The sequence below is a fragment of the Pongo pygmaeus genome, chromosome 6 (assembly GCF_028885625.2).
Source record: "Pongo pygmaeus isolate AG05252 chromosome 6, NHGRI_mPonPyg2-v2.0_pri, whole genome shotgun sequence".
NCBI classification, from domain to species: domain Eukaryota; kingdom Metazoa; phylum Chordata; class Mammalia; order Primates; family Hominidae; genus Pongo; species Pongo pygmaeus.
Genome location: NC_072379.2, coordinates 147,106,821 through 147,131,094, shown reverse-complemented (window position 1 = coordinate 147,131,094; position 24,274 = coordinate 147,106,821). Strand labels below are relative to the sequence as shown.

The 24,274-nt window shown below is 40.6% G+C and overlaps 1 protein-coding gene across 2 annotated transcripts in view; it reads right to left on the bottom strand.

Moving 5' to 3' along the window:
- CNTNAP2 (contactin associated protein 2) overlaps positions 1 to 24,274 on the bottom strand; it is a 2,269,257-nt gene that overhangs the window by 426,227 nt on the left and 1,818,756 nt on the right. For both annotated transcript variants that reach the window (XM_054495308.2, XM_063667934.1), the window contains one exon: positions 21,123 to 21,250. In XM_054495308.2, the coding sequence (XP_054351283.2) occupies positions 21,123 to 21,250 (128 nt within the window). The remainder of the gene's footprint in view (positions 1 to 21,122; positions 21,251 to 24,274) is intronic.

The window sequence follows — 24,274 nt, the reverse complement described above, 5'->3', positions numbered from 1 at the left end:
TTGAGCTCGTTCAAGCAAAGCTATCTTCATTAGGGACATCCCCTGTAGAGAGCATGCGCACTTTGATTTCATCTGTCCTCAGACTGACCCTTTGTTCATTATAATAGTATAAAACACACCCCTAGGTGGAGATTTAAGATGTTAATGAGACATGCGATGTATGAACACGCATGTGCGGATACTGCGCATGTGCACCCAGAGAACCACCCAGAACATGCTTACTGGTAACACCTCTTTCCACCTCCTTAGGAATAATCAGATAAGACTCCCATAAGGGGAGTCTCCCTCCTGCCAATCTTTTCTATCTCATCCTCCCCGGCAGCCCACCCTGACTCATCTCTCTCTCAGAGCATCCTGTCTATTCTGCACCTAACTTTCAAAGTATTCTTTTTCTCTTGGCAATAAATTATGCTGCATCCCCTTCACTGTGCGTCTCTTGTTTAAATTTTTTTTTTTTTTTTTTTTGAGACAGTGTTTTGCTCTTGTTGCCCAGGCTGGAGTGCAATGGCGCGATCTTGGCTCACCACAACCTCCACCTCCCGGTTCAAGCGATTCTCCTGCCTCAGCCTCCCAAGCAGCTGGGATTACAGGCATATGCCACCACACCCAGCTAATTTAGTATTTTTTTAAGTAGAGACGGGGTTTCTCCATGTTGGTCAGGCTGGTCTTGAACTCCCAACCTCAGGTGATCCACCTGCCTTGGCCTCCCAAAGTGCTGGGATTACAGGCCTGAGCCACCACACCCAGCTGTTTAAATTAGTTTAAACTAAGAAGACAAGAATGGAGGCATCATGACACGGTCAACACAAGGTGCTTGTCTTAGTGTGTCTGGGCTGCCTATAACAAAATATTGTAAACTGGGTGGTTTATGAAAAACAGAAATTTATTTCTTACAGTCCTGGAGGCAGGGAAGTCCAAGATTAAGGCAGATTTGATATCTGATGAAGGTCTACTTTTTGGCTTATGGATCCTGCCTTCCAGCTGAAGTCTCTCATGGCAGAAAGGGCCAATAAACTCTCTGGGGTCTCTTTTACAAGGGTACTAATCCCATTAATGGGATTGGCCTCATGACCTAATTGCCTCCCAGAGCCCAACCTCCTGATATTGTCAGGTGGGTGATTAGGTTTCAACATATAAATTTTGGAAAGACAAAAACAGACCACAGCAGTGCTCAAAATGTTTACCATTGATGACTGATTGAGGCTTTTGTTCACTTCGGATTGTAATTTATTATTTCTGAATGAGTTTAATTTGACAGAAATAACTGTTGCCTTTAGCAATTTGCATTTAAGCTTAATTCATCTAGTATTACAAAACTGAGGGTTTTAAATGAGTTCTACTCTTTTTTCATAATATTTATAACTACGATTACTGACAGCTTACTGTAGCAGTCACTGTTCTAAGTTCTTTACAGACATTTGTCTCATTTTATTCCCATAGCAACCTTTTGTACTAGCACAATTATTTCTGTTTTACAGATGAGGTAATTGAAGCTCAGTGAAATTAAATAACTTTCCCAATGTCACACTGCTGATAAATGGAGAATTTCAGCATAGGCCTGTCTGCCCTCAAATGTTCTGAGCCTAAGTTTCTACTATTTCCCTGTCAGAAAAATATTCTAGAAAACTTCTTAAAAAGAGGTTACTTGGCTCCACTCTGGAGAATCCAAATCAAAATCTCTAGGGGAGCTGTCTGGGAATCTGCATGTTGATAGGAACCCCAGGTAATTTTTGTAATCAAGTTTAGGGAAAACTCAATAATATGATATGGTTTGCCAGTACACATAAGAAGCCCCTGTGTTAAATATTTTTGCCATATATAGTTTGGCTTTCATCACATAAATGTTTCTTGTGGTTCAAAGCTGTTAGAGAAACCGAGCTTGCAGATCCATATCTGCAAGGTCTGCCATGCCCCAGTGATATTCAGAATCTAGGGTTGACCTTGCACTTTCGCTAGCATGTAGAAACATGGGTGTGTGACCCTCACAGCCTCAGAAGGGCCTGGCACCTGGTTTATTGTCTCTCTTTTAAAATTCACAATACAAATGGTCTTGCATTTTCATTTTCACTGGGCTTTGCAAATTATGTAGCTGGTGCTGCCCAGGGAATGGACGCAGCAGAAACTGCAGGCCATGAGATGCAAAGGATCAGTTCAAGGGAAAAGAGCACAATCCTTTTTCTTTTCCTTCTCTAAGAATTCGGAGAGGGAGGCCGGGCGCGGTGGCTTACGCCTGTAATCCCAGCACTTTGGGAGGCCGAGGCGGGCAGATCACGAGGTCAAGAGATCGAGACCATCCTGGCTAACACGGTGAAATCCCGTCTCTACTAAAAATACAAAAAATTAGCTGGGTGTGGTGGTGGGCGCCTGTAGTCCCAGCTACCTGGGAGGCTGAGGCAGGAGAATGGCATGAACCCGGGAGGTGGAGCTTGCCGTGAGCTGAGGTTGCACTGCTGCACTCCAGCCTGGGTGACAGAGCGAGACTCCATCTCAAAAAAAAAAAAAAAAAAAAAAAAGAATTCGGAGAGGGATTATTTGAGGTGGGACAAAGCCAGGTGTGAAGAGTGTGATGGTGTCAGGAGTGTGATGCAGGGTGGTGTGAGGTTGAAGATCTGGATGTGGGATAATACTTCCATGGAAGGGAGAGGGAAAACAGTGTGGAGAAGGGTTTGGGAAGCAGAGGAAGGAGAGAGGCAGCATTCTTGTGCTGGAGAAGTGCTTCCCATGGCTGGCCCACCAAGTTAGATTTCAGGAGGGTTAACTGATTAATAAGAATGCCCCACCATGCTGAACTGTGGTTACAAACAATGTGGTTTGTGCTGAACAACTGCCTTTCTTCTGGGAGTCTGGGTTTTGGGTGCATGCCTGGTAGGGGCTGCCTTTGTGACCAGTACCCAACAAAAACCTTGGGTGCTGAGTCTCTAGTGAGCCTCCCTTGTAGACAGCATTTCACACGTGATGCCACAACTGATAGCTGCGGGAATTAAGTGTGTTCTGTGGACTCCACTGGGAGTCTCTTGGAAGCTTGTGTTTGGTTTCCTCTGGACTTCACCTCATGCATGTTCCCCTTTGCTGACTTTGCTTTGTATCCTTTTGCTATAATCATACCCATGAGTACAACTATAGCAGTTCCCCCTTATCTGAGAGGAACGAGTTCCAAGTTTGCCAGTGGGTGCCTGAAACTGCAGATGGTACCAAACCCTATATGCACTATGCATGAATTTCTTTTTCCTTTTTCGCAATTTCATAGATAGAAGATTTGTTCTTACTATACATCTTAGCAACCTCAGCAATTTCATTTTTCTTTTCTTATTAAGTCGAGAACTTTTACCTTTTCACTGAAGGAAGCACTTTATAGTTCCTCTGTAGCATATCAGAATTGCCAGCATCACTACTCTTGCACTTTGGGGCCACCATTAAGTAAACTAAAAGTGACTTAAATATAAGCACTATGATGTCACCACAGCCCATCTGAGAACTAACAGGTGGGCACATAGCCTTGACAGCATGGATTCTCTAGACAAAGGGATGATTCATGTACCAGGCAAAGTGAAGCAAGATGGCAGGAGTTTTGATCCCACTACTCAGAATGGCATGCAATTAATTGTTTCTTTCTGGAATGTTCCATGTAATATTTTCAGACCACAGTTGACCTTGAGTAACTGAAAGTGTAGAAAGTGAAACTGGATAAGGGGGAACTACTGCCCATGCTCAGTGCTGTGAGTCCTCCTAGTCGGTCACCGAACCTGGAGGTGATATTGGGGACCCCAGACCTGGGTCAGTTATAGAACATTTCCATCATTAGAGAAAACACTTTTGGGAAGCACTTCTCTAGAATGATATGCAACAAACTAACAGAGGAAAGCAAAGTTTTGGCTTCTTAGTGGTCTATTTCACCTGCAGTGAGAGCCAGTTGCAGAGATGAGGACCATGTCTTCTTAATGGCTGAAATGGCAAGAAATGATTCTGCAAACACTGCTCAAAAAGCAACAAATTCAAATTTGTTATTGAATTCTCTTACTGCACATGTGCAGATGTCTTCTGAACTAAGGATTAGTTCATAAGTAATATAATGTCTTGACTTCTAAATGAGGAAAGTGACATTTTCTGCCTGAGTGGATCCATGCCTGCAAGGTCACAGAGCTTTCTCAGAGTTGACTACAGGGTACCCCACCTCCATAGCTGCTGCCAGGGAACAAATGACAAAAGCAGTCTGACCTCTCATTTCTCTTTGGCTTCCTCTCTATATCTTCCAACTACACTGGTGTCCAGAAGTTTTAAGCCCTGAGTAGTGGTTACCTTGTGTGTTAGTCCATTTTCATATGGCTGATAAAGACATACCCAAGACTGGGCAATTTACAAAAGAAAGACTTACAGTTTTGGACTTAATTTATTGGACTTACAGTTCCATATGGCTGGGGAGGCTTCACAATCATGGCGGAAGGCAAGGGGAGAAAGTCACATCTTACATGAATAGCAGCAGGCAAAAAGAGAGCTTCTGGAGACAAACTCCCATTTTTAAAACCATCAGATCTTCTGACAGCCATTCACTATCATGACAACAGTGCTGGAAAGACCTGTCCCCATGATTCAGTCATCTCCCACTGGGTCCCTCCTACAACACATGGGAATTATGGAAGCTACAAGATGAAATATGGGTGGAAACACAGAGCCAAACCATATTACCTTGGGTTAAAGTAGGCTCAGGATTGCAAATGCTAAGTTTCTTTTTTTTTTTTTTTGAGACAGGTCTTACTCTGTCACTCAAGCTGTAGTGCAGTGGCACAATCATAGCTCACTGCAGTCTTGAATTCCTGGGCTCCAGTGATCCTCCTGCCTCAGCCTCCCAAGTAGTTGGGCCACAGGCATGTGCCACCAAACCTGGTTAATTATTTTATTTTTTTGTAAATACAGGGTCTTGCTATGTTGCCCAGGCTGGTCTCAAACTCCTGGGGCTCAAGCAATCCTCCCACCTCAGCCTCCCAAAGTGCTGGGATTACAGGTGTGAGCCAATGCACCCAGCCTAATGCTAAATTCTAAGCATACCTGCATGTGTGCATACGTAAGTATATCTGCGTGTGTGTGTGTATGTGTAATCGTGCCAGAAAGAAGGGCAAATACGTGTGAAAGCAGAAATGGTAGAGACTATATTACTTTATTCCAAAAGTAAGTGTCGTCTTTTTTTTCTTGATTCCTTAATAGGTGCTTCTTGTGAAGGGAGAAGAAAACAGGTAGGAAGGAGGTCTGGCTATTAAAGTTAGGTAGGCTAGAGGAGTTAGAGGAGCAGTGGAGAAGTGTTCTCAAATATATAACATCCTGAAAATTGATGTTCCAAACTGAGATACTTTTGTTGGGTTCTCTTATCACAACAATATAATTCACTAATTTGTAAAGTCATAAGACAAAGTTGGGTTTAATACTGCCCACCATGAAATGACTGGTTTCAGATGTGATATGGCCATCTAAAGTTCAGAGTGGAATAAATAGCTCATTCTCTTTCTCAACCCCTAAGTGAAGGTGTAAAGTTTGCTTACTTATAGACACTGCCCTGAACTACAGCTTTATTTCCTATGGATGTTCAAGACACAAGCGACTTCTTTTTGGGATTATCAGCATAAGCCAAGCAAACTGTCAGTTCTGCAGGCAAAGAAAATACTCAGACTTAATTTTGGAGCATCTATCTATCTGTTGTACTTAAATAATAACAAATGAATTTTTCCATAAGTATAGTTGAAAGATTAAGAGGAAGGCCTTTTTGAAATATATAAGTAAAGAATAAATAAAGATACCTAAGTAACAAAGTAAAATACAACAGAGTATCTTCTTGGCTCTAATGTTCAGGTCATTTTCTCTTTTGACAAGTTCAATGCCAAGGTTTAGGTTATTTAATACAAAGTATTGGTTTTTGCCTTTTTTAAAATGGAGAAAACTGAGGCAGTCAGAGCAAACTTAGTATCTTTGGATAAACCAAAAGAGCAAATCAAGCACCCAGTAACGGGGTTCTCTCACAGCAATCCTGACTTCGTGAACTGGTTACATTATCATCTCAGCTATGTCAATGAGAATACCACAACAAAATACTTGACATATAAATTTCTTTTCTGTGAAATAAAAGGCCATCTTTTAAGCTCAAGTCCTACTTTGTACCCTATTCAGTATAATATAATTAAATTCTAAAGGTTTAAATACCAGAAAACAAAATTGATTAGGGTAATCTACTAAAATTGAATTAAGGAATACTTAATACATTAGACATAGGGATTACAGAAAAGATTATTGAGCCACTTTATTGTCCAAAGCTTGAGTAAGTCAAGAAAACCCTGAAGGAGGTATGGCTAGACTCTTAATTGGCACATAACTTTTTCATAAAAAGATTAAGCAATCCTCTACAAGTCTAGTTGTTCTATTCACCCTTAGAGAGTGTGAGAGATTCTTGATTAAGTGTTGGTCTAGCAACTAATATTCCCACCACCCCTTATAGGTTAGCTTGAAGATATTCATTTACTTTAGCACAATTGGCCCCTGGGCTTAATGATAAACTATGGATGGGACACAGGAGTCCCCTTTTCTTCTTAACCTGGGACTAGGCATCTATTCCAAAGAGCAATTTGTTATGCCAGTAGGTAAATGCCAATTCAAATGCACTATTTCCTATGTACACACACCTGGCGACTTTCAAATTAGAATTTATTTTAGAGGTAGTAATACAGGCTGGGCATGGTGGCTCACACCTGTAATCCCAGCACTTTGGGAGGCCGAGGTGGGCAGATCACTTAAGGTCAGGAGTTTGAGATCAGCCTGGCCAACGTGGTGAAACTTCACCTATACTAAAAATACAAAAATTAACTGGGCGTGGAAATTAACTGGGTGTAGTGGCATGCTCCTGTAATCCCAGCTACTCGGGAGGCTGAGGCAGGAGAATTGCTTGAGCCCAGGAGGCAGAGGTTGCAGTGAGCTGAGATTACGCCACTGCATTCCAGCCTAGGTGACAGAGCCAGACTCTGTCTCAAAAATAAAATAAAATAAAATAAAAGAGGTAGTAACACAAATCTTATGTCTTTACAATAGTTTAGTACAATTTTTTTATCCTGATGATAGTAAGACTGCTATAACAGAACTATCAGCAAACTTCAAGAAGAAGCTTATGTTTAAAGTTTTCTTCAATAAAGTTCCCAAGTTTCCCAGGCCTGCATATAGCTAGGAGTGTGAAAAGGAGCTTTATGAAAAGCCAAGTGGGTATCATAAAATAGGTGAACTGGAACACGGTTTTAATTATGCCAGAGTGAGGTAGTTTATAGCTCACAGCTTAGCACCCTAACAATGGATATGAAGTACTGACTAATTGTAATTTTGTCAGTAATAACCTTGAGACATGGATAAACAAAAGTATGGAAGCGTCTACTTGGATCTCTGAAGGGCCAAGGGGGTTAATCTAATTTAGATTAAACAATGAGTTCTATAAATTTAATACTTCATGCGCATCTTAATTTAGAATTGCCAGAAAATGTATAAAAACTTAGCAAAAGAGTTTTTTTTTTAATCCTTAATTTAAAGATAATCATTAGATTCAAGGGATTTTCAAGGTACAAAGGAATAAAAGTTTTCATTTAGTTAAGATGAATAAATGTGCAAAACCTTGTTGAAGTTAAAAATAGTTGTGCATATAAATCAAGTGATAGCGCTTCTCTTGGACCTTTATAACAATTATTGTCTGTGCAAGTTTTCTGCAATTTATCATGAAGTGCCTCGTGGCACTGCCTCCATTGTTACTTGGAAATGCTTATTTAAATCATCTTTTGTGGTTATTTAACCATTCATATTAATTTAATGAACACATATCTGAGTGCCTCAATGTGGCAGGCATTGTCCTTGGCACTGTGATACAGACTTCTGCCTGAGATTCCCGTCTACTGTTAGGGACGATGGTGACAATAATGCAAATAAATAGAGAAAAGAGATTGACTCATAATAGGTCGTTAATTTGGTCTTTGTCCCAGGTTCCTGGGACCAAGCTTCTAAACCCTAGGACTTTCTCAAGTGATAGGAGTGTTTGTTATTCACAGTGAGCCCCAGGGACCACGCCTGGGTCCATGCCAATAAGGTGACTCACGGTGGGCCCCTAGGTGGTTTCAGGATGGGGGCTGGGTGTGCCGGGAAGACCAGCCACCTGATACAGGATTGAGGCTTTGAGCTTCCTGATATCAGCCTGATCTCCAGGGAGGAGGGGAAAAGGGGGCTAAACATTGTATTTAATCATGTGGCCAATGATTTAATCAATCATGATTACAGAATGAGATCCCAATAAATCTCTGAACACCCAAAGCCTGGGTGAGCGTCACTGGTTGGTGATGCACACTGGTGTACCAGGAGAGTGGGGAATTCTTGACAGAGCAGGAGTATCACCATCTTGGACAAGCACTGCCATTTTAAAGTTCCCCTTGATAAAAAATTGCCTAAGCCCAAAGGGCATCAGGCTAAGGTCAGCATGACCATAAACCACAAATGATATCTCTGACCAGAAACATTCCAATCCTAAGATAAACCCCTCCCCAGCCAGAGACGTGCCAGCCCCAAGATAATCTCCCCTCTGGCTGGAGAGGCCAGAGAGATGTCAGCCCCAAGACAACCTCCCCTCCAACCAGAGACATTTCAACCCTGCAATAAACTTCTCTTCCACACAGAAACATTCCAAGCCTGTGATAAGCTCTCTCACCCTAAAACCCTTAAATACTCTTAGTCTGTAAGACAGAGTGCTCTTGACTGAAATCAGCCAGAAGCCCCTCTCAGGTTTATTCTCCAAAATAAACCTGTCTTTGACTGTTGAGCTGCCTTTTGTGTTTCTTTCCTCTTTCTTTAACTCTTACAATTCTCACTTCACAGGAAGAGGACATGCAAGCTCTGTCTCTGAGGCTTCCCCCGACCTCACCCTGTGCATCTCTTCATTTGGCTAGACTTGATTCGTATCCTTTATAACAACTCTGATTATAAGTATAGCACTTTCCTGAGTTCTGTGTCATTCTGGTGAATTATTGACCCTGAAAGAATAGTAGCAACCCCTAAATTTGTAGTCAGTTGGTCAGAAATGTGAGTGGCTTGAGAGCTACCCAAGCTTGCAGCTGGTGTGTGAAGAGAAGGCTGTTTCGCTGGGGACTGTGCTTTTAACTTGTGAAAACTGTGCTAACTCAGGGCAGTTGGTGTCAGAATTGGGTTGTGCATTGCAGAGATAATTCCAGGGAGTGGCACATTCTATGAAGAAAATTAAGAAGGGCTGTAGGGAGGTGTGAGTGGCTATGTCAGCTGAGTGGACAAAGAAGTCCTCTTAGAAGAATTAACATAGAAGCTGAGATCCACATGATGAGAAGGAAATGAGAGATTGCTTATGTGGAAGGACATTGCCCCTGGGGACTCAGAAAATGCAGTTGAGCTCTAATCAGGTATTGTGGCCAGCACCTCCAAATTAGGAGAAGCTAAATGGCTGGATGCTACACTGTCACCTGAGACTAGGCCTGTCTTCTCCAAGAAAAGGCATGAAGTCAAGGGTACAAGGACAGGAACATGGAACAGGAAGACGGGCAGAGATTTTCTGATATCAAGCCTGCCACTTTTTCCACAGCAAATGGGTATAAGAATGATGATGTTGGCTAACACTTAGAGAGCTCTGACCATGTGCAAGGACTGGGGACAATCAGGCTTTACTAGAGCAAACTCAGTGATGTTACAATTATTCTCATTTGCAGCTGAGGTAAGGATTTGGGTGAGAAGTAGAAGCCCAGAGAGGTTAAGGAACTTGCCCAAAGGCACATGGTTAGTGAGGGAGAAAGTTGGAATTTGAACCCAGGTGTGTGTGATTCCAAAGTCTGTGCTGTTCACCACGCTGCTATGTAAGGTTGCTGGCCTAAGTGTGGCCTGTTGGCTAGCGGCTGCCACACCTTGTAGCATCTCAGGTCCTGCTCCAGACTTCATGAATCAGAATCTGCATTTTAACAAGATCTCAGGTGGTTTCTAAGTATATTAATGTTTGTAAAGCACAACTACATGGGGCCTCTGAGCTTTCCACTCAAAGTCCCACTAGGAATCCAAACTTCCATCCTAATCTCCTCCACTTTGTTAAAATTTTCACCTTCACTGAAGCATAAACTGATCCAGGATCACAGCCATGTCTTGTTTTTCTCAATAAAATCTCTTAGGTTGAATTTGTTTTCAGGAGATGATTCTGGAATAGGTTAGACTCTATTTCACTCCATGTTTCTGTCACTTCCAAAGTATGCTCCACACTGGGGATGTTTAGATCCAATAGGCCAAGACGAATTCTCTTCAAATAGTGAGAGATTGGTCAAAAAGTTCAGCAGAGAAACCCAATTATGGGGATTCAATTTGCAGAGAAATCTCCCGCCTGCATCTGGGGATGCTGTTTCTTCTGCAGAGAGTAACAAGTTCAGGAAGGGAGAGGTACCCAGAGAGAGGACATGGAGGAGGCAGAACCCACCCAGCCACACTGAGGACTAAACTGTGATTTTTTTTTTTTTTTTTTTAATCTTGCCCAAATTCCTATCTAAGGGGTGTGGGGAGTCATGCCCTACAAATAATACATTTTCATCAGATGGGTTTTATTTAACCTATATATTGTGACTTATTTTTCAACCTGACTTGTATAACATTATGAGACAAGGAAGAAAATCAAAATATTTTACCCCAAAGCATGTTTCTTAGCCATATTTTGAAATGGGCCTCCAAAGCTGTTCTTTGTGGGGGAAATTTTGCATCTGTGAAGAATCTCTATTAACATAGCTAGATCTCTTTCTTCTAGACCCTCCCAGTCCTAAAGAGATTAAGATCTGAATAGGAAACTTTGTCATCTATTGTCTCTAAGGGCATCCTCTATAAGACTTCAAAAGAACTTTGGTATCCACAATCTTTTATCTTAACATGAACATTCCATTTCTATAGGTCTCAGGTCTTTAGACAAACTCAACAAATTGCCAATCACAAAATATTTAAATTCACCTATAGCCTGGAACCCCTACCCCCACCACCCTCCGCTTTGAGTTGTCCCGTCTTTCTGGACCAAACCATCATATTTCTTAAATGTATTTGATTGATGTCTCACACCTCTCTAAAATGTATAAAACCTGCCAGGGGTGGTGGCTTACGCATGTAATCCCAGCACTCTGGGAGGCCGAGAGGGGTGGATCATCTGAGGCCAAGAGTTCCAGGCCAGCCTGGCCAACATGGTGAAACCCTGTCTCTACTAAAAATAAAAAAATTAGCCAGGTGTGGTGGCATGTACCTGTAGTCCCAACTACTTGGGAGGCTGAGGCAGGAGAATCGCTTGAACCTGGGAGGCAGAGGTTGCAGTGAGCCAAGGTCATGCCACTGCACTCTAGCCTGGGCAACAGAGCAAGACTCTGTCTCAAAAAATAAAATATAAAATAAAATAACATAAAATAGATAAAATGTATAAAACCAATCTGTGCCCCAACCACCTTGGGCACATGTTCTCAGGACCTCTTGAGGGCTGTGTCATGGGCCATGGTCACTCATATTTGGCTCAGAATAAATGTCTTCAAATATTTTACAGAATTTGACTCTTTGTTGACAACACAGACCTGCAGAACCAAGTCTAGCATCAGCTCATTCACGTTGATTAATTCCTCTGTTGCTTGTGATGATTCCTCCAAATACAAATGGTATTTGAAAGGACAGGTAAGAAAGTCAGTCACACGCACACAAATATCCTATCAACTGTAAAACAGAAAGACTTTTTTCCAAACTGTAACCAATTTTACTTCCCATTTCGACAGTGAGTTTGCAGCCAAAGTTGAGTAACTGAGTAATCTTAAAGAGCTGATTTCCTTCGCAGGAATTGTCCATTTCTTCTAATTGTTTAAAGTTACTCTGGAATCTGGAAGATAAAAGGGAAGGCTTCCACCTACTTGCAAAAGTTACAGCATTTGTAATTGGAGCTGACCTCAGAAATGCCCAGAGGGCTCAATCCATTAACGGAAATCAGCCTAGGTTGTGATCCTGAAAATTTCACTATTTCTGCTTGTTCTTAGACCCACTACTGCTTCTCAGTTGTTAGCAGCCCATGGCAACAGCAGTGAAGGCTGGGACATTAAGAAAAAATAGAGGTTAATGGTTTCTACACATCACTCCAGGGCTTTTTTTTTTTCATGCCTTCTATTATCAACCCTAAAAAGTTCAAACAAACAAACAAACAAACCACACACACACACACACACACACACACACACACAAACAAAAAACAAAACAAAAAAACAGAAGTCATCAACTTTCTGCCACTGACCCTCACTTCTGTGGCTGTAGGTTTTCTATCAAGATTTCCAGATGATTGATTTCATGATGGGGTAAGATTAAGAGTTCTGATACCCATTCAGCTGTTGATAGGCAGAGACCCAAGGTCATTGTTCCAGGTCAAAGTTTCCTCTTTGGGTATCAACATTCATCTTGGCACTGGGGAATTACTAAGGATGAAGGCTGTATTAAACTATTTCTCGATGTGCTCTGCTGTATACCAGCTGTGAGACCTTGGGCCAGTCACTTAACCTCTCTAGCCCCAGACCCCTCATCTGTAAAATGAGAGGTTCTGCACTGGTTGATCTCTAAGATGCTTCCACTGTTAGGACACTGTGATTCTTTGTCTTGTTTTGAGCTATATGTGAGGCAAAAATATACAGCCACATTTTGTGGGAAAAAATGGGGAAAGAAAAACAATTTAGAGCATCTTCTCAGGAAATAGTTACTGAGAATGATCAAATGTTACCCATTCTGAGATTTGTGATGTTAATGCTCTTTTTAAAAATCATGTATGAGCCCATCATGATGATGCAAAAGCACGAGGGGTGAAGACGAAACCCAAGTAAATCGAATGTATTATAATTAATGGCCAGGGCAGGAATGGAGAGACAGAGAGAAAGTGGTCCTCTATGCTGGTAATACACCTATTATCATCCTACATAGATTGCCTGAGGCAACTTCTCTTTTCTGGGTGGGGCTGAATCAGAGATAAGCTTTCAGAACAATAGCAGGGAAGCAAAGTGAGCCAGAAATCAGTACACAGTGTAATGAAAACTTTAAAAAGGGAAAGGCAGAGGCAAGAGCTGTACCCAAGTAGGAAATGAGGCGTCTAGGAAAACAGGCTCTAAAATCCAGATTTCATGTAGGAAGTCAGTTCGCCCAGCCCCTGTGGCTCCATTAGAGAACTCCAAAGCCCCAGCCAGGGCCCTGAGATTTCCCTGCTTGGGTTGATGAGTGCCCTAAGGGCAGAAGCTGAGTTTCAGGCCAAACCTGGCATTATCACTCTCTCTATGCTCTGGATGTATTATTTTTCCTCCTCATTCAACAAACATTTGTTGAATCCTTTCTAGGTGTTGGGCATGTGATACTACTGAGAATATACAAGTGAATTAGATTCTGCTTTTACTTTTAAGAAGTACACTGTTAGGGGAGCCAAAATAGATGCAGTAAGTGGAAAAAGATCAGTTGTTTGATGACTTGTCAAAAAGAGGGGCGCAAAATCAAGGGGGATCTTTTCTCCACTAAGCATGGGACTGGGAGCAGTTTTTGTCACCTATCCTTTTTTTTAATCTTCTGCTTTCAGAACCAGCCCTTCATGTAAGAGTAAGTTAGAAGACACAGCTTGGCAGTATAGGAGCCAAAGGAATCTTCTCCTTTGCCCTCTGAAGATTCGCAAAATCAATCAATCAATCAATCAATCAATCAATCAACTCCCAAGAGTCAGATTAAACGGAGAAAAGGCATACATATTGATTTAACATGTACATGTGGAGAACCAAGGACAGCCCCAGAGGGATTACCACTCCCCGCCCCCCCCAGCGGGGGTTCAGAAGCTTATTTACCATCCTGGAAAAATAGATTTTGGGAGTGGAGAGAAGAGGAATTCTGTTGAGGGGATTACCAGGGAGAATAAATGGATCTAGGAACAGAGATGAACTTGTAAATAGTCCTTTTCTTTCTTTCTTTCTTTTTTTTTTTTTTTTTTTTGACAGAGTCTTGCTCTGTCACCCAGGCTGGAGTGCAATGGCATGATATAGGCTCACTGCAACCTCTGCCTCCTGGGTTAAAGCGATTCTCATGCCTCAGTCTCCTGAGCAGCTGGGATTACAGGTGCGCACCACCACGCACAGCTGATTTTTGTATTTTTAGTAGAGATGGGGTTTCACCATGTAGGCCAGGCTGGTCTCAAACTCCTGACCTCAAGTGATCCATCTGCCTCAGCCTCCCAAAGTGTTGGGATTACAGGTGTGAGCCACTGCGCCCAGCCAGTAAATAGTCCTTTTGACAGTGAAAGTGAAGTTCCTCTCCTCCCCTGCTCCCAAAACCTGTTTTTCCAGGATGACATACAAGCTTCTGAACTCCTTTGGGGGGTGAGAAATCATTCTGTGATTCTCCCTGTATACTCCCTGTAGTAAAATTTGCATGCCTTTTCTTCTATTAATCTGCCTTATGAGTTGGTTTTTCAGTGACCCTTCACAGGGCAATGGGGATGTTTCCCTAGACCCCCTCATCAACAAACAGCTAGACCCAGCCACTCCCCGAGAGCATAAGAGATTTTTTTTCTTCCCATTTTTATCCTAACATTAGCTCTGATTGAGTAGAGTAGAAATGAGGACTTTGGAACCAGGTAGATTCCAGTCTGAGCTCTGAAACTTATTGGCAAAGCACCTAATAACATTGTTTCTGATTCATCCGTACACTGGAGTCAAAGGTACTGTGAACCAAAACTAAAAATCTAAGCGCCAACTCCATCTTGAAATAAGGCTAAGACCTGCTGGACTTCATTCCTAGGTGGTTAAAGATTCTAAGTCACAGGATGAGATAGGAAGTTGGCACAAGATACAGGTTACAAAGACCTTGCTGATAAAACAGGTTGCAGTAAAGAAGCCAGCTCAAACCCACCACAACCAAGATGGCAACGAGAGTGATCTCTGGTTGTCCTCACTACTACACTTCCACCAGCACCATGACAGTTTACAGACTGTAGCAATAAGATACCAAATTTTAACCTGACTCTAGTATAACATCACATGACAGAAAAAGGAAGAGATAAAAAGATTTCACACCCAAACATGCTTCTTTGCTATATTTTGAAATGACCCTGCTAAGCAGATTTTTTATGGGGGAAAATTCACATCTATAAATAATCTCTATCAACATAACTAGATCTTTCCCCTTCCAGGCCCTCAAAATCCAGAAGAAATTTACTGAGAGTCTAAGCACCTTTTAAAGGTCTAAATGGAAACATTTGCCATCCATTGTCTCTAAGGGCTGCCACCTATGAGACTTCATCTACGTAATAAGTACCTTGACCTCCACAACCCCTTATCTTAACCCAGATGCTCCTTTCTATCTATCCATTCCAGACCTTTAGATAATAACTTAACTCTTTTAACCAATCTCCAACCAGAAATTTTTTAAATCCACCCATGACTTGTAAGCCACACTCTCACATTGCTTCTAGACTAAACCAGTGTATACCTCACATATATTGATTGATGTCTTATGCCTTTCTAAAACATATAAAAACCAAATTGTAGCCGTTGGACACATGTTCTCAGGACCTCTTGAGACTGTACCTTGGGCCATGGCCACTCATCTTTGGCTTTAATAAACCTCTTTAAATATTTTACAGGATACTTTTTTTTTTTTTTTTTTTTTGTCAACAGTATCACCTATTAAGGGATGTTGAGAGAATCAAGAGAGAAAATGAATCGAAAGTGATTGGTTTAGAATCTGCATGCTAGTCCCTTTTCCTTTCTTGTCTTTTCCAAGCCTGAAGAAGCACAGAAAAAGGAGATAAATAAACTTTGAACTCTTCTCTGGAGCCTGGAGAGCTGCTTCCCCTCAATAAAGAGAATTGCTTCCTGAACCCAGGTGAGAAGTGGTTTCTCCTTCAGTCCTTATTCACTACACAGAGTATGTGACCTATGTATGCTCACGGGTATTATCTTCTGAAGGAGAGTTATGCTCATGTGCACCGCTGTTGGAAATGTTTCATTTGTACAGAAACAATGTGGAGACCGAGGCATTGCCTTGTCTGTTTTTGCTTTTTTTTTTTTTTTTTTAGATGGAGTCTCGCAATGTCACCCAAGCTGAAGTGCAACAGCACAATGTTGGCTCACTGCAACTTCTGCCTCCCGGGTTCAAATGATTCTCCTGCCTCAGCCTCCTGAGTAGCTGGGATTATAGGCAGCCACCAGCACACCCGGCTAATTTTTGTATTTTTATTACAGACAGGGCTTCACCATGTTGGCCAGGCTGTCCTCGAACTCCTGACCTCAAGTGACCTGCCTGCCTCGGCTTCCCAAAGTGCTGGGATTACAGGTGTGAGCCACCATGCCTGGCCACCTTATCTCTCCTGTCAAGGGAATGGCAGGTTATAATCCTGGTTTGTCAAATTCTTGCAAAAAAAAGATAATGGCCTTCCTGTTACTCCGGCACATAAAATAACTTTCCCAAAGAACAAATATTCACCATCATTTCGATGAATCTCCATCAGTATCTTTATTTCTTTACACACAGCTTTGTCTGTCCTCTGAGTGTTCCAGAACTGGATGTGTTACTACTGCCTTGCCTTTCCTTCCTTGTCTCTCTGGGTCACCTCCGTAGCTCTGAGAAACTGAATTTGCATCTTAATCCTGCAGTGTGACTCCAGTGCTCTGTCTGTCAGCCTCACAGCCAGTGTTTCTGGCATGGCCTTGGAAGAAGCCCTTGAATAAGACATTTTCTGGAATTGTTTCTACCCAGGTTTACTGAAAACAGTTGCTTTTTTTTTTTTTTTTTAAACCTTTCCTATGGTTCTGACAAACTTCCTCCAAGTATTTATTTACAGTCCCTGTATCCCTAGAGGAGTACAGTAAAGTTTTACATCATATGGCTGAAAATAAAGCAATTGTCTAGCAAATACTATATTCCTACAATTAATTATATTCATCATATATAGTATGAGATTTCTACCTCCAAAAAGTGGAAGTCTTTTATTTTTTTAGCTAATTTCATGAAAGTATGAAAGTTTGGCAGCCATCTGCAAAGATGATTACATATTTCAGTTTGAAACAATGTCTACCTAATCACTGATTTTTAATCTTCCAAATGGCTCTTTTGTTTCTTTCTGGTGCGTACACATAGTTTAAGAGGGGGATTTGTATTTTCACAGCAGTTTTTATTTTAGTGAACCATCCATCACCAGTCATACTTTCAGTGTCATTTAGATTTGAAGTTTCCATTTGGATAGGCTTTGCAAAAAAGAAAGAATGAAAGAAAAAAACCACACACATACACACACACACACACACACACACACCTGTAAGGACATAAGCATTTCACAGAACTATATGGGAAATGCAGCAGATCTGAGTGGCATGCACTGATTTTCTTTAGCATTTTGATTATATGGGTCTGAGTTCAGATGAATCAAAGCAAAAATGAAACTCAGCAGGCATGATGAAATCAACCGAAACTGCTGAAATTGTTGGGCAGAGCCCACAAAAATGGTTTCATTCTCTGAGACTAGAGGTTGGAACTGGGGCCTAATTCAAGAGGCAGGTTCTGAGGGCTGTCATCACTCAACTCCTCAAACTGAAAGACATTTTTCAACAATAGGTTTAGTCTTTATAAGCTGTAGCTTTGAACAGACTTCAGTAAATGACACAAAGTAAGTTCATCTCTATAAACAGCAGGACAAATGCACTATGCCACTTTTTAAATTACATAAATTTAATCCCTATAATGTTTGTACTATGTTGGTAACTGACATGGGTGGCTGAGGCTAGTGGTGGGATAAGACCCAAATGAAACATTTTAAGGCATTTTAATTTAATCAACAATTGGCTCAGGGATGAGAGTACAGCTGGGAAAACAACTCTGACCTTGTACAACACAGCTATTTCTATTCTCTGTTCCATCTTTTGTCCTGAAGCCTCTCAGAGGCTGAAAGTATGCTCAGAAATTTGTTGTGTAAATGCCATTTTCAAAGAAGTGTTTTCTTCATTTCTTCATTAGAAAGACTAATATTTGCCCTACCCAATTCACAGGAAGCTGTGTGTAACCAAGGAGATCATATATGTATAAAAACTGGAAAATGCAGTTGATACGGAACACTCTATCACTACTGTGTCCATGTGCGAATATTCTTTTTTTTTTTTTTGGTTAAGACGGAGTCTTGCTCTGTCACCCAGACTGGAGTGCAGTGGCACAATCTCCGCTCACTGCAAGCTCCGCCTCCCAGGTTCACACCATTCTCCTGCCTCAGCCTCCTGAGTAGCTGGGACTACAGGCGCCCACCACCAGGCCCGGCTAATTTTTTTTTTTTGTATGTGTATTTTTAGTAGAGACGGGCTTTCACCGTGTTAGCCAGGATGGTCTCAATCTCCTGACCTTGTGATCCTCCCGCCTTGGCCTCCCAAAGTGCTGGGATTACAGGCGTGAGCCACTGCGCCCGGCCGTGAGAACATTCTTAAAGGGAACATGGGCTTCACAACTGCTGACTGCTACCAGGCAATTCAAGTACCAGGTAGAATACTTATTCTCTGTTGCCTGGAAAACAATGAGATTTCTCTCTCTCACACAGACACAAAAGTATTCTATATAATTGCCGTTAACTGTTGACAGCTTTTGCTTTCATGAAATATCAGGTAAAATATTATTTAAAAGAGTCTCTCTGAAGTTACATTAATTATAAGTATACTGAGATCATGTAATGTGAATAAATAAGTTTATTTTATTAATAGGTTCTAAAAATGTTTCTAAGAACAGCTCTAGAATAGAAATGCAAATGAACAATGACCACTATACTTTTCCCATTTTCTCTTTTTAAAAAGAAAGTCTGCCTGAAATACACCTTCTATGGCTCCTTTCTTGATTATCAGTTGCAATAATTTATTATCACAAAGCCTAAAATTAAATTATAAACCAATTTGTGTTTTCCAATATTTTTTCATGTTCATTTCACATAACATGGTTTGAACTTCTTTTTCTTACTTTCCAGAGCACCTAGGAAAGTTCTAGATGAATGACAGCCTCACAATAAATTCTTCCTGAGGTTGATTTATTAAGAACAAATAAGCTAATATTAATTATAAACTCATATACTGCAGCATCTACTATTTAATGTTCCTAGAATCTTATTTTTAAGAGTGGTAATAAAAGTTTGCAGAAGGCTGGGCACAGTGGCTCACGCCTGTAATCCCAGCACTTTGGGAGGCCAAGGCGGGTGGATCACCTGGGGTCAGGAGTTCAAGACCAGCCTGTCCAACATGGTGAAACCCCGTCTCTACTAAAAGTGCAAAAATTAGCCGGGCGTGGTGGTGTGTGCTTGTAATCCCAGCTACTTGGGGGGCTGAGGATGGAGAATCACTTGAACCCAGGAGGTGGAGGTTGCAGTGAGCTGAGATTGTACCACTGTACTCCAGCCGGGGCGACAGAGCAAGACTCCGTCTCAAAAAAACAAAACAAAGCAAAACAAAACAAACAAGAAAAAAAGTTTGCAGAAGTGGAATTTTTATAAATATATTAAGTTAATCAATTATTTAACGGGAACACTTTCTCAAATTCAAAGCTAACTTCAGAATTAGAATTGGTAAGCCAGAAATATTTTACCTTTATATGCTAATGAGTAATTATTCCATAACAAAAATGATTTTCATTAGACAACGCGTGACAGTCTTTCTAATTTTAGAGCAACACTATATTTCATTTCTTATAATATTTGTTTAAAATGCATATATACTATTGCTTTAGGTGAATATCCTTTTCTTAGGCAGTTGAAATTAAATTTCTTCTGCACAGTTTTACTAAGCCCAGCTAAACAAATGAAGTATTATTGTTCAATAAGTGCGTGATAAAGATCTTGACCAGTCTCAATTTTACAGGTAACATTTTCAATGTAAGTAGAGAAAAATCAGTACAAAGTCCATCTCCCTTTTGTATTAGGAACATGGCATTGCTTAATTGCCAACAACCTCAATTTACTAAGTAGGAAACTTAAGCATGCATCATTACGTTCCTTAGGACATCTCTTTGAGTGGATGCAATAATTTATTATCAAGTAGGTCTAATTCTCCTTTGATTTACAAAGTGGTAATAATATTCCATCTCACATAATGCTTTGCTAGGAGGAATCCAAATCCAGGCACTAAAATATTTACAGCCTCCCCAGGAGGAACTGGGATGCGGGTGGTATTCTCATTACCACAGCTGAGACAATGGAGGGGTTTGCCTGAGGTCTCCTGGCAAGTCAGCTATTCGGGGAGCAGAATCTAGGTCTCCAGATGCCTAGCACACAATCACAAAAGCATAGAACTCTCAGGAGAGTTGTCTGAACCACGTGTCCCAGAAAGAAGAGGGAAAATGATGCCCAGGACGCTTGCTGCAGAATCCCCACAGTGCAACCGTGTCAGTTTCCCTCTGACTGCACATAAAGCACACCGAAGGGTATCAAACAACATAAAATCCTAATGGTGCCCTTAATTAGGAGGGACCATCACTCCAACTCCCTTACCTCCCACTGTCCAAGCTAGCAACCCCAAATTCCTCTCTGGGGTGACTAATCCTGAAAGCAAGACATAGTTACAGAAACAATCTTTGGCTTACAAGGGACCATCAAGCTCTGATGATGATGAAGTTTGATAGCAATAATGTCAAACTTTATATGGCCATAATCCAAGTTTACAATGATACATTAAGCCATAATGCTACTATTTATATCACCATAAACTCGGTTTATGGTGATATAAATAGTCATCCTAATGGCATTAACAGCAGCACTCAGTGGAATCACAGCTGTTGAGTACTGCATTTATGCTATTAGCATTGCTATTTATATCATCATAAACTTAGGTAGTCAGACTTGTCACATATGAATATAGAGGAAAGATGGATATCCCCACTTTATGCCCAAATCTCGGCTCCTGTACTGGAGGCTTTATGGCTGTTCCCCTCCTCTAAGTTATCTCTGCTTGGGTTGCGTGATATTTCTGTAGGAGCCACAGGAGAGCAAGTCTGATTGCAGGCATCTTCTGAGGAGCCTGGAAACAATATTTAAATGGGATAAGAAAGTGCAAGCCATAGCTGCTATGCAAACTTACTGTCTCCTTGGCAGCGCAGAGGACCCACACTCAATTTGGCTTCTGAGCCTTGACGGTCAGTATCTCCAACCACCACTTGGCTCACTGGCAGGTGATCTTTGTACGACAAGAAGCCAGCATCCTTCCTCCTGGATCACAGGGAAAGACAGAAAAAGAATGAGGAGGCTGAGTTAGAAATATGAATTTTCTGCTAGTTGCTTACGTTGTCTAATGATGACATTTCAGTAATCGTTTGGAAGTTTACTAAATAAAGCCACAGTTAAAGAGTCGTTCTCTCTCTTCCATAGGTGGTCTCATAGCACATTGCTCAGAAGCCCTTCTGGCATCTTTGTCTTCTGGAAAACAGAAGTGACACCCTGATTTCCAGAGATTCGTAACCATTATGCTGCGTACTCTTTTAGGTTGAGGGTACACCATAGCATGTCAAACCCTGAGCACACATGCAGAATTTGCTGTTGTCACGGAATCAGAAGTTTAACAAAGTCAACCTGGTCCCCTGAATAATATGTGAAACAAAACCCTATTTTAAAACAACCCTTTGTCTCTTTCATTGCTTTGAAGCAGTTCCTTCAGAAGTTTTCTTCCCTGTTGTACATGAGTTAAACAAGGGACACCTTTTGTTCCTTCCTCTCTTCTTGTTTAGTTTAACAACTGGAACAGTTGATGTGAAGTTTCCAACACAGAACAGGTGTTCAATGTGTGTCTATTTCCATCTACAATGAAGAGTGGAGCTGAGATTTGAGCCCAGTTGGCTTTCCTCCTGAGTTTTTTCTTCTGTTGACTCCATATTTATCTTGTGTCAGGTCTCCCAAGTCTACCCTGTATCCACCCTAAATGAAGAAAGACAAGGCTAGTTGCAAAGTACTGACTCTAGAATGGAACATAGAAACCCAGGAGGGGTTCCTGGAGATGGGCTTAAGGTGATTTATGTGCAATGAATTTTGGGGCCTGTGCAGCACAGATTTCACCTTCATGGAAAATCAGTGGCCTTTTGTCCTCTTTTTCTGCTGCTGTAGCTGAGGGATCCCTCATTTGGGAGTGAATGGGTGGGAGGCACAAAGCAGTGTGATGTCATTCCTCAAATTTACCCTTTCAGATGATTTTCTACTGTTCAGTCTGAATGGAAATAACAATTTTGAAATTGCACATAGAACTCATCAGAAAAAAACCCACCCTGATTTTCGGATGACAGGAGAATGAGACAGACAGTTCAATAATGTAAAGATTTGTCATTCATGTCTCTTAGCAAATAGTGCAGGGAATGGAGAAGAACCAACTTGGAGGCCTGTCTTGAAAATGCTATGCTGTGTGGAGCAGTTAACTTATACCTCTGACCTTCTTGAATGTCACTGAATGTTTGTTTCCTCATGTGTCAGGACCCATAGAAACCCAGGAAGGAGTCACAGAACTTGGCCAGTGGGCCTCACATAAATGCACTATATACTGCCTTAGTTATTTCATTGTTTTCAAAATGAAGGGTTTTTAAAAAATAATTATTTATCAAACCAGAATTAAGATAATGCAGAAAAGCACTGTGATTCTTATTGACACTGTAGCTACTAATGACTAGGCCTCAAATATCTCAGTGGAATTTTTTACAAACCCACCCTCTTTTATTAGAAGTCTTATGAATTACAATCATGCCAAAGAGGAAACAAAGCCTTTGATATTAAACTTAATATTTAGTGCTTCTTAAAGGAACGATAAATAAAAGCACTAACAGCATACAGTAATTTGATAACCTACTAGAAATGATGGAACTGAAGGCTGATTCAAGTTATTACTTAAAATTACATGACTCTAAATCAGAGCTCTGCAAACTAAGTCCTGAGACCCAAATTCTGTCCATCATTTCTTTTTGTATGGCTCAAAAGCCAGCTAAGAATAATTTTCACATTTTAAATGGTTTTAAAAAAGAAGAAAAAATATTTTGTGATGCTATAAAATTCGGTGTTCATAAAAAAGCTTTATTGAAATACAGACATTTTTAAAAATGTATTGTCTATGTATGATGCAAATGCAGAGTTAAGAAGCTATGGCAGAGACCATATGATCCCCCAAAGTCTAAAATGTATATTATGTGGTCCTTTATAGAAAGAGCTTGCCAATTCTAACTCATAATGGGGCATAACTGTCCATTTTTGCTTTAGGGATTTATTGAGCAAATATCTCACTGACTATCATGGTAGGCAACTGTTGTGTAACTCGATCAAGTTTCCAAAGTTGAGCAAGGGGTTTGGGAAGTGACCAAGGTGGGGACAAAAATATGTACTGAGAATAAATGCAAAGAAACTTGCAAGAGGAAAGAAACCATCTATGCTTCAATTTATTTATTGTAACTGTGAGAAATAAATTTAATTAATAATAAACTTTTAAATTTACTCTGCATTATATAGCAGGCAGTCATATGTCAGCTTTAGTACAAGTGAGATCTATCCTGTAGGAAGAGAAGGTGCTCTTCCACTTGTGGCTACTGTCATTGTTTAGCCATTCCAGCATCTATAAGATAGTACGGGCAATTTTATAAAAACAAGATCTTTAAATGGTGGAATCTCTATGACATTCTGTAATGAAATGAATAATGATCATGAAAATCGGAAAGGTACAGTTCAATGAATTTTACACACACACACATGCACACACCCCTGTACAACCATGACCCACATAATGATTTAGAACAGCTCCAGCACCCCAGAAGCACCCCCCATGCCCTTCCCAATCAGTACACTCCATCAGAAGTAACCATAACTTCGTCTGCTGTCATCATAGATGACCTTTGCCTGTTCTTGACCTTTATGTGCATGGAATCACTATGCACTCCTTTGTGCCTAGCTCCTTCTACCCAACTTTAAATATTTATTTATATGATACAAAAATTGTATTACATATGATACAAAAAATTGTATTACATATGATACAAAAAATTGTATTATATATGATACAAAAAATTGTATTATATATGATACAAAAAAATTGTATTATATATGATACAAAAAACTGTATTATATATGATACAAAAAATCGTATTATATAATACATAAAATTATATTATATAATACATGTTGCATGTATTTGTATTATATAATACAAAAGATTGTACTATATAAATAAAATATAATACTATACAACAATAAGAATGAATATTCTATTGT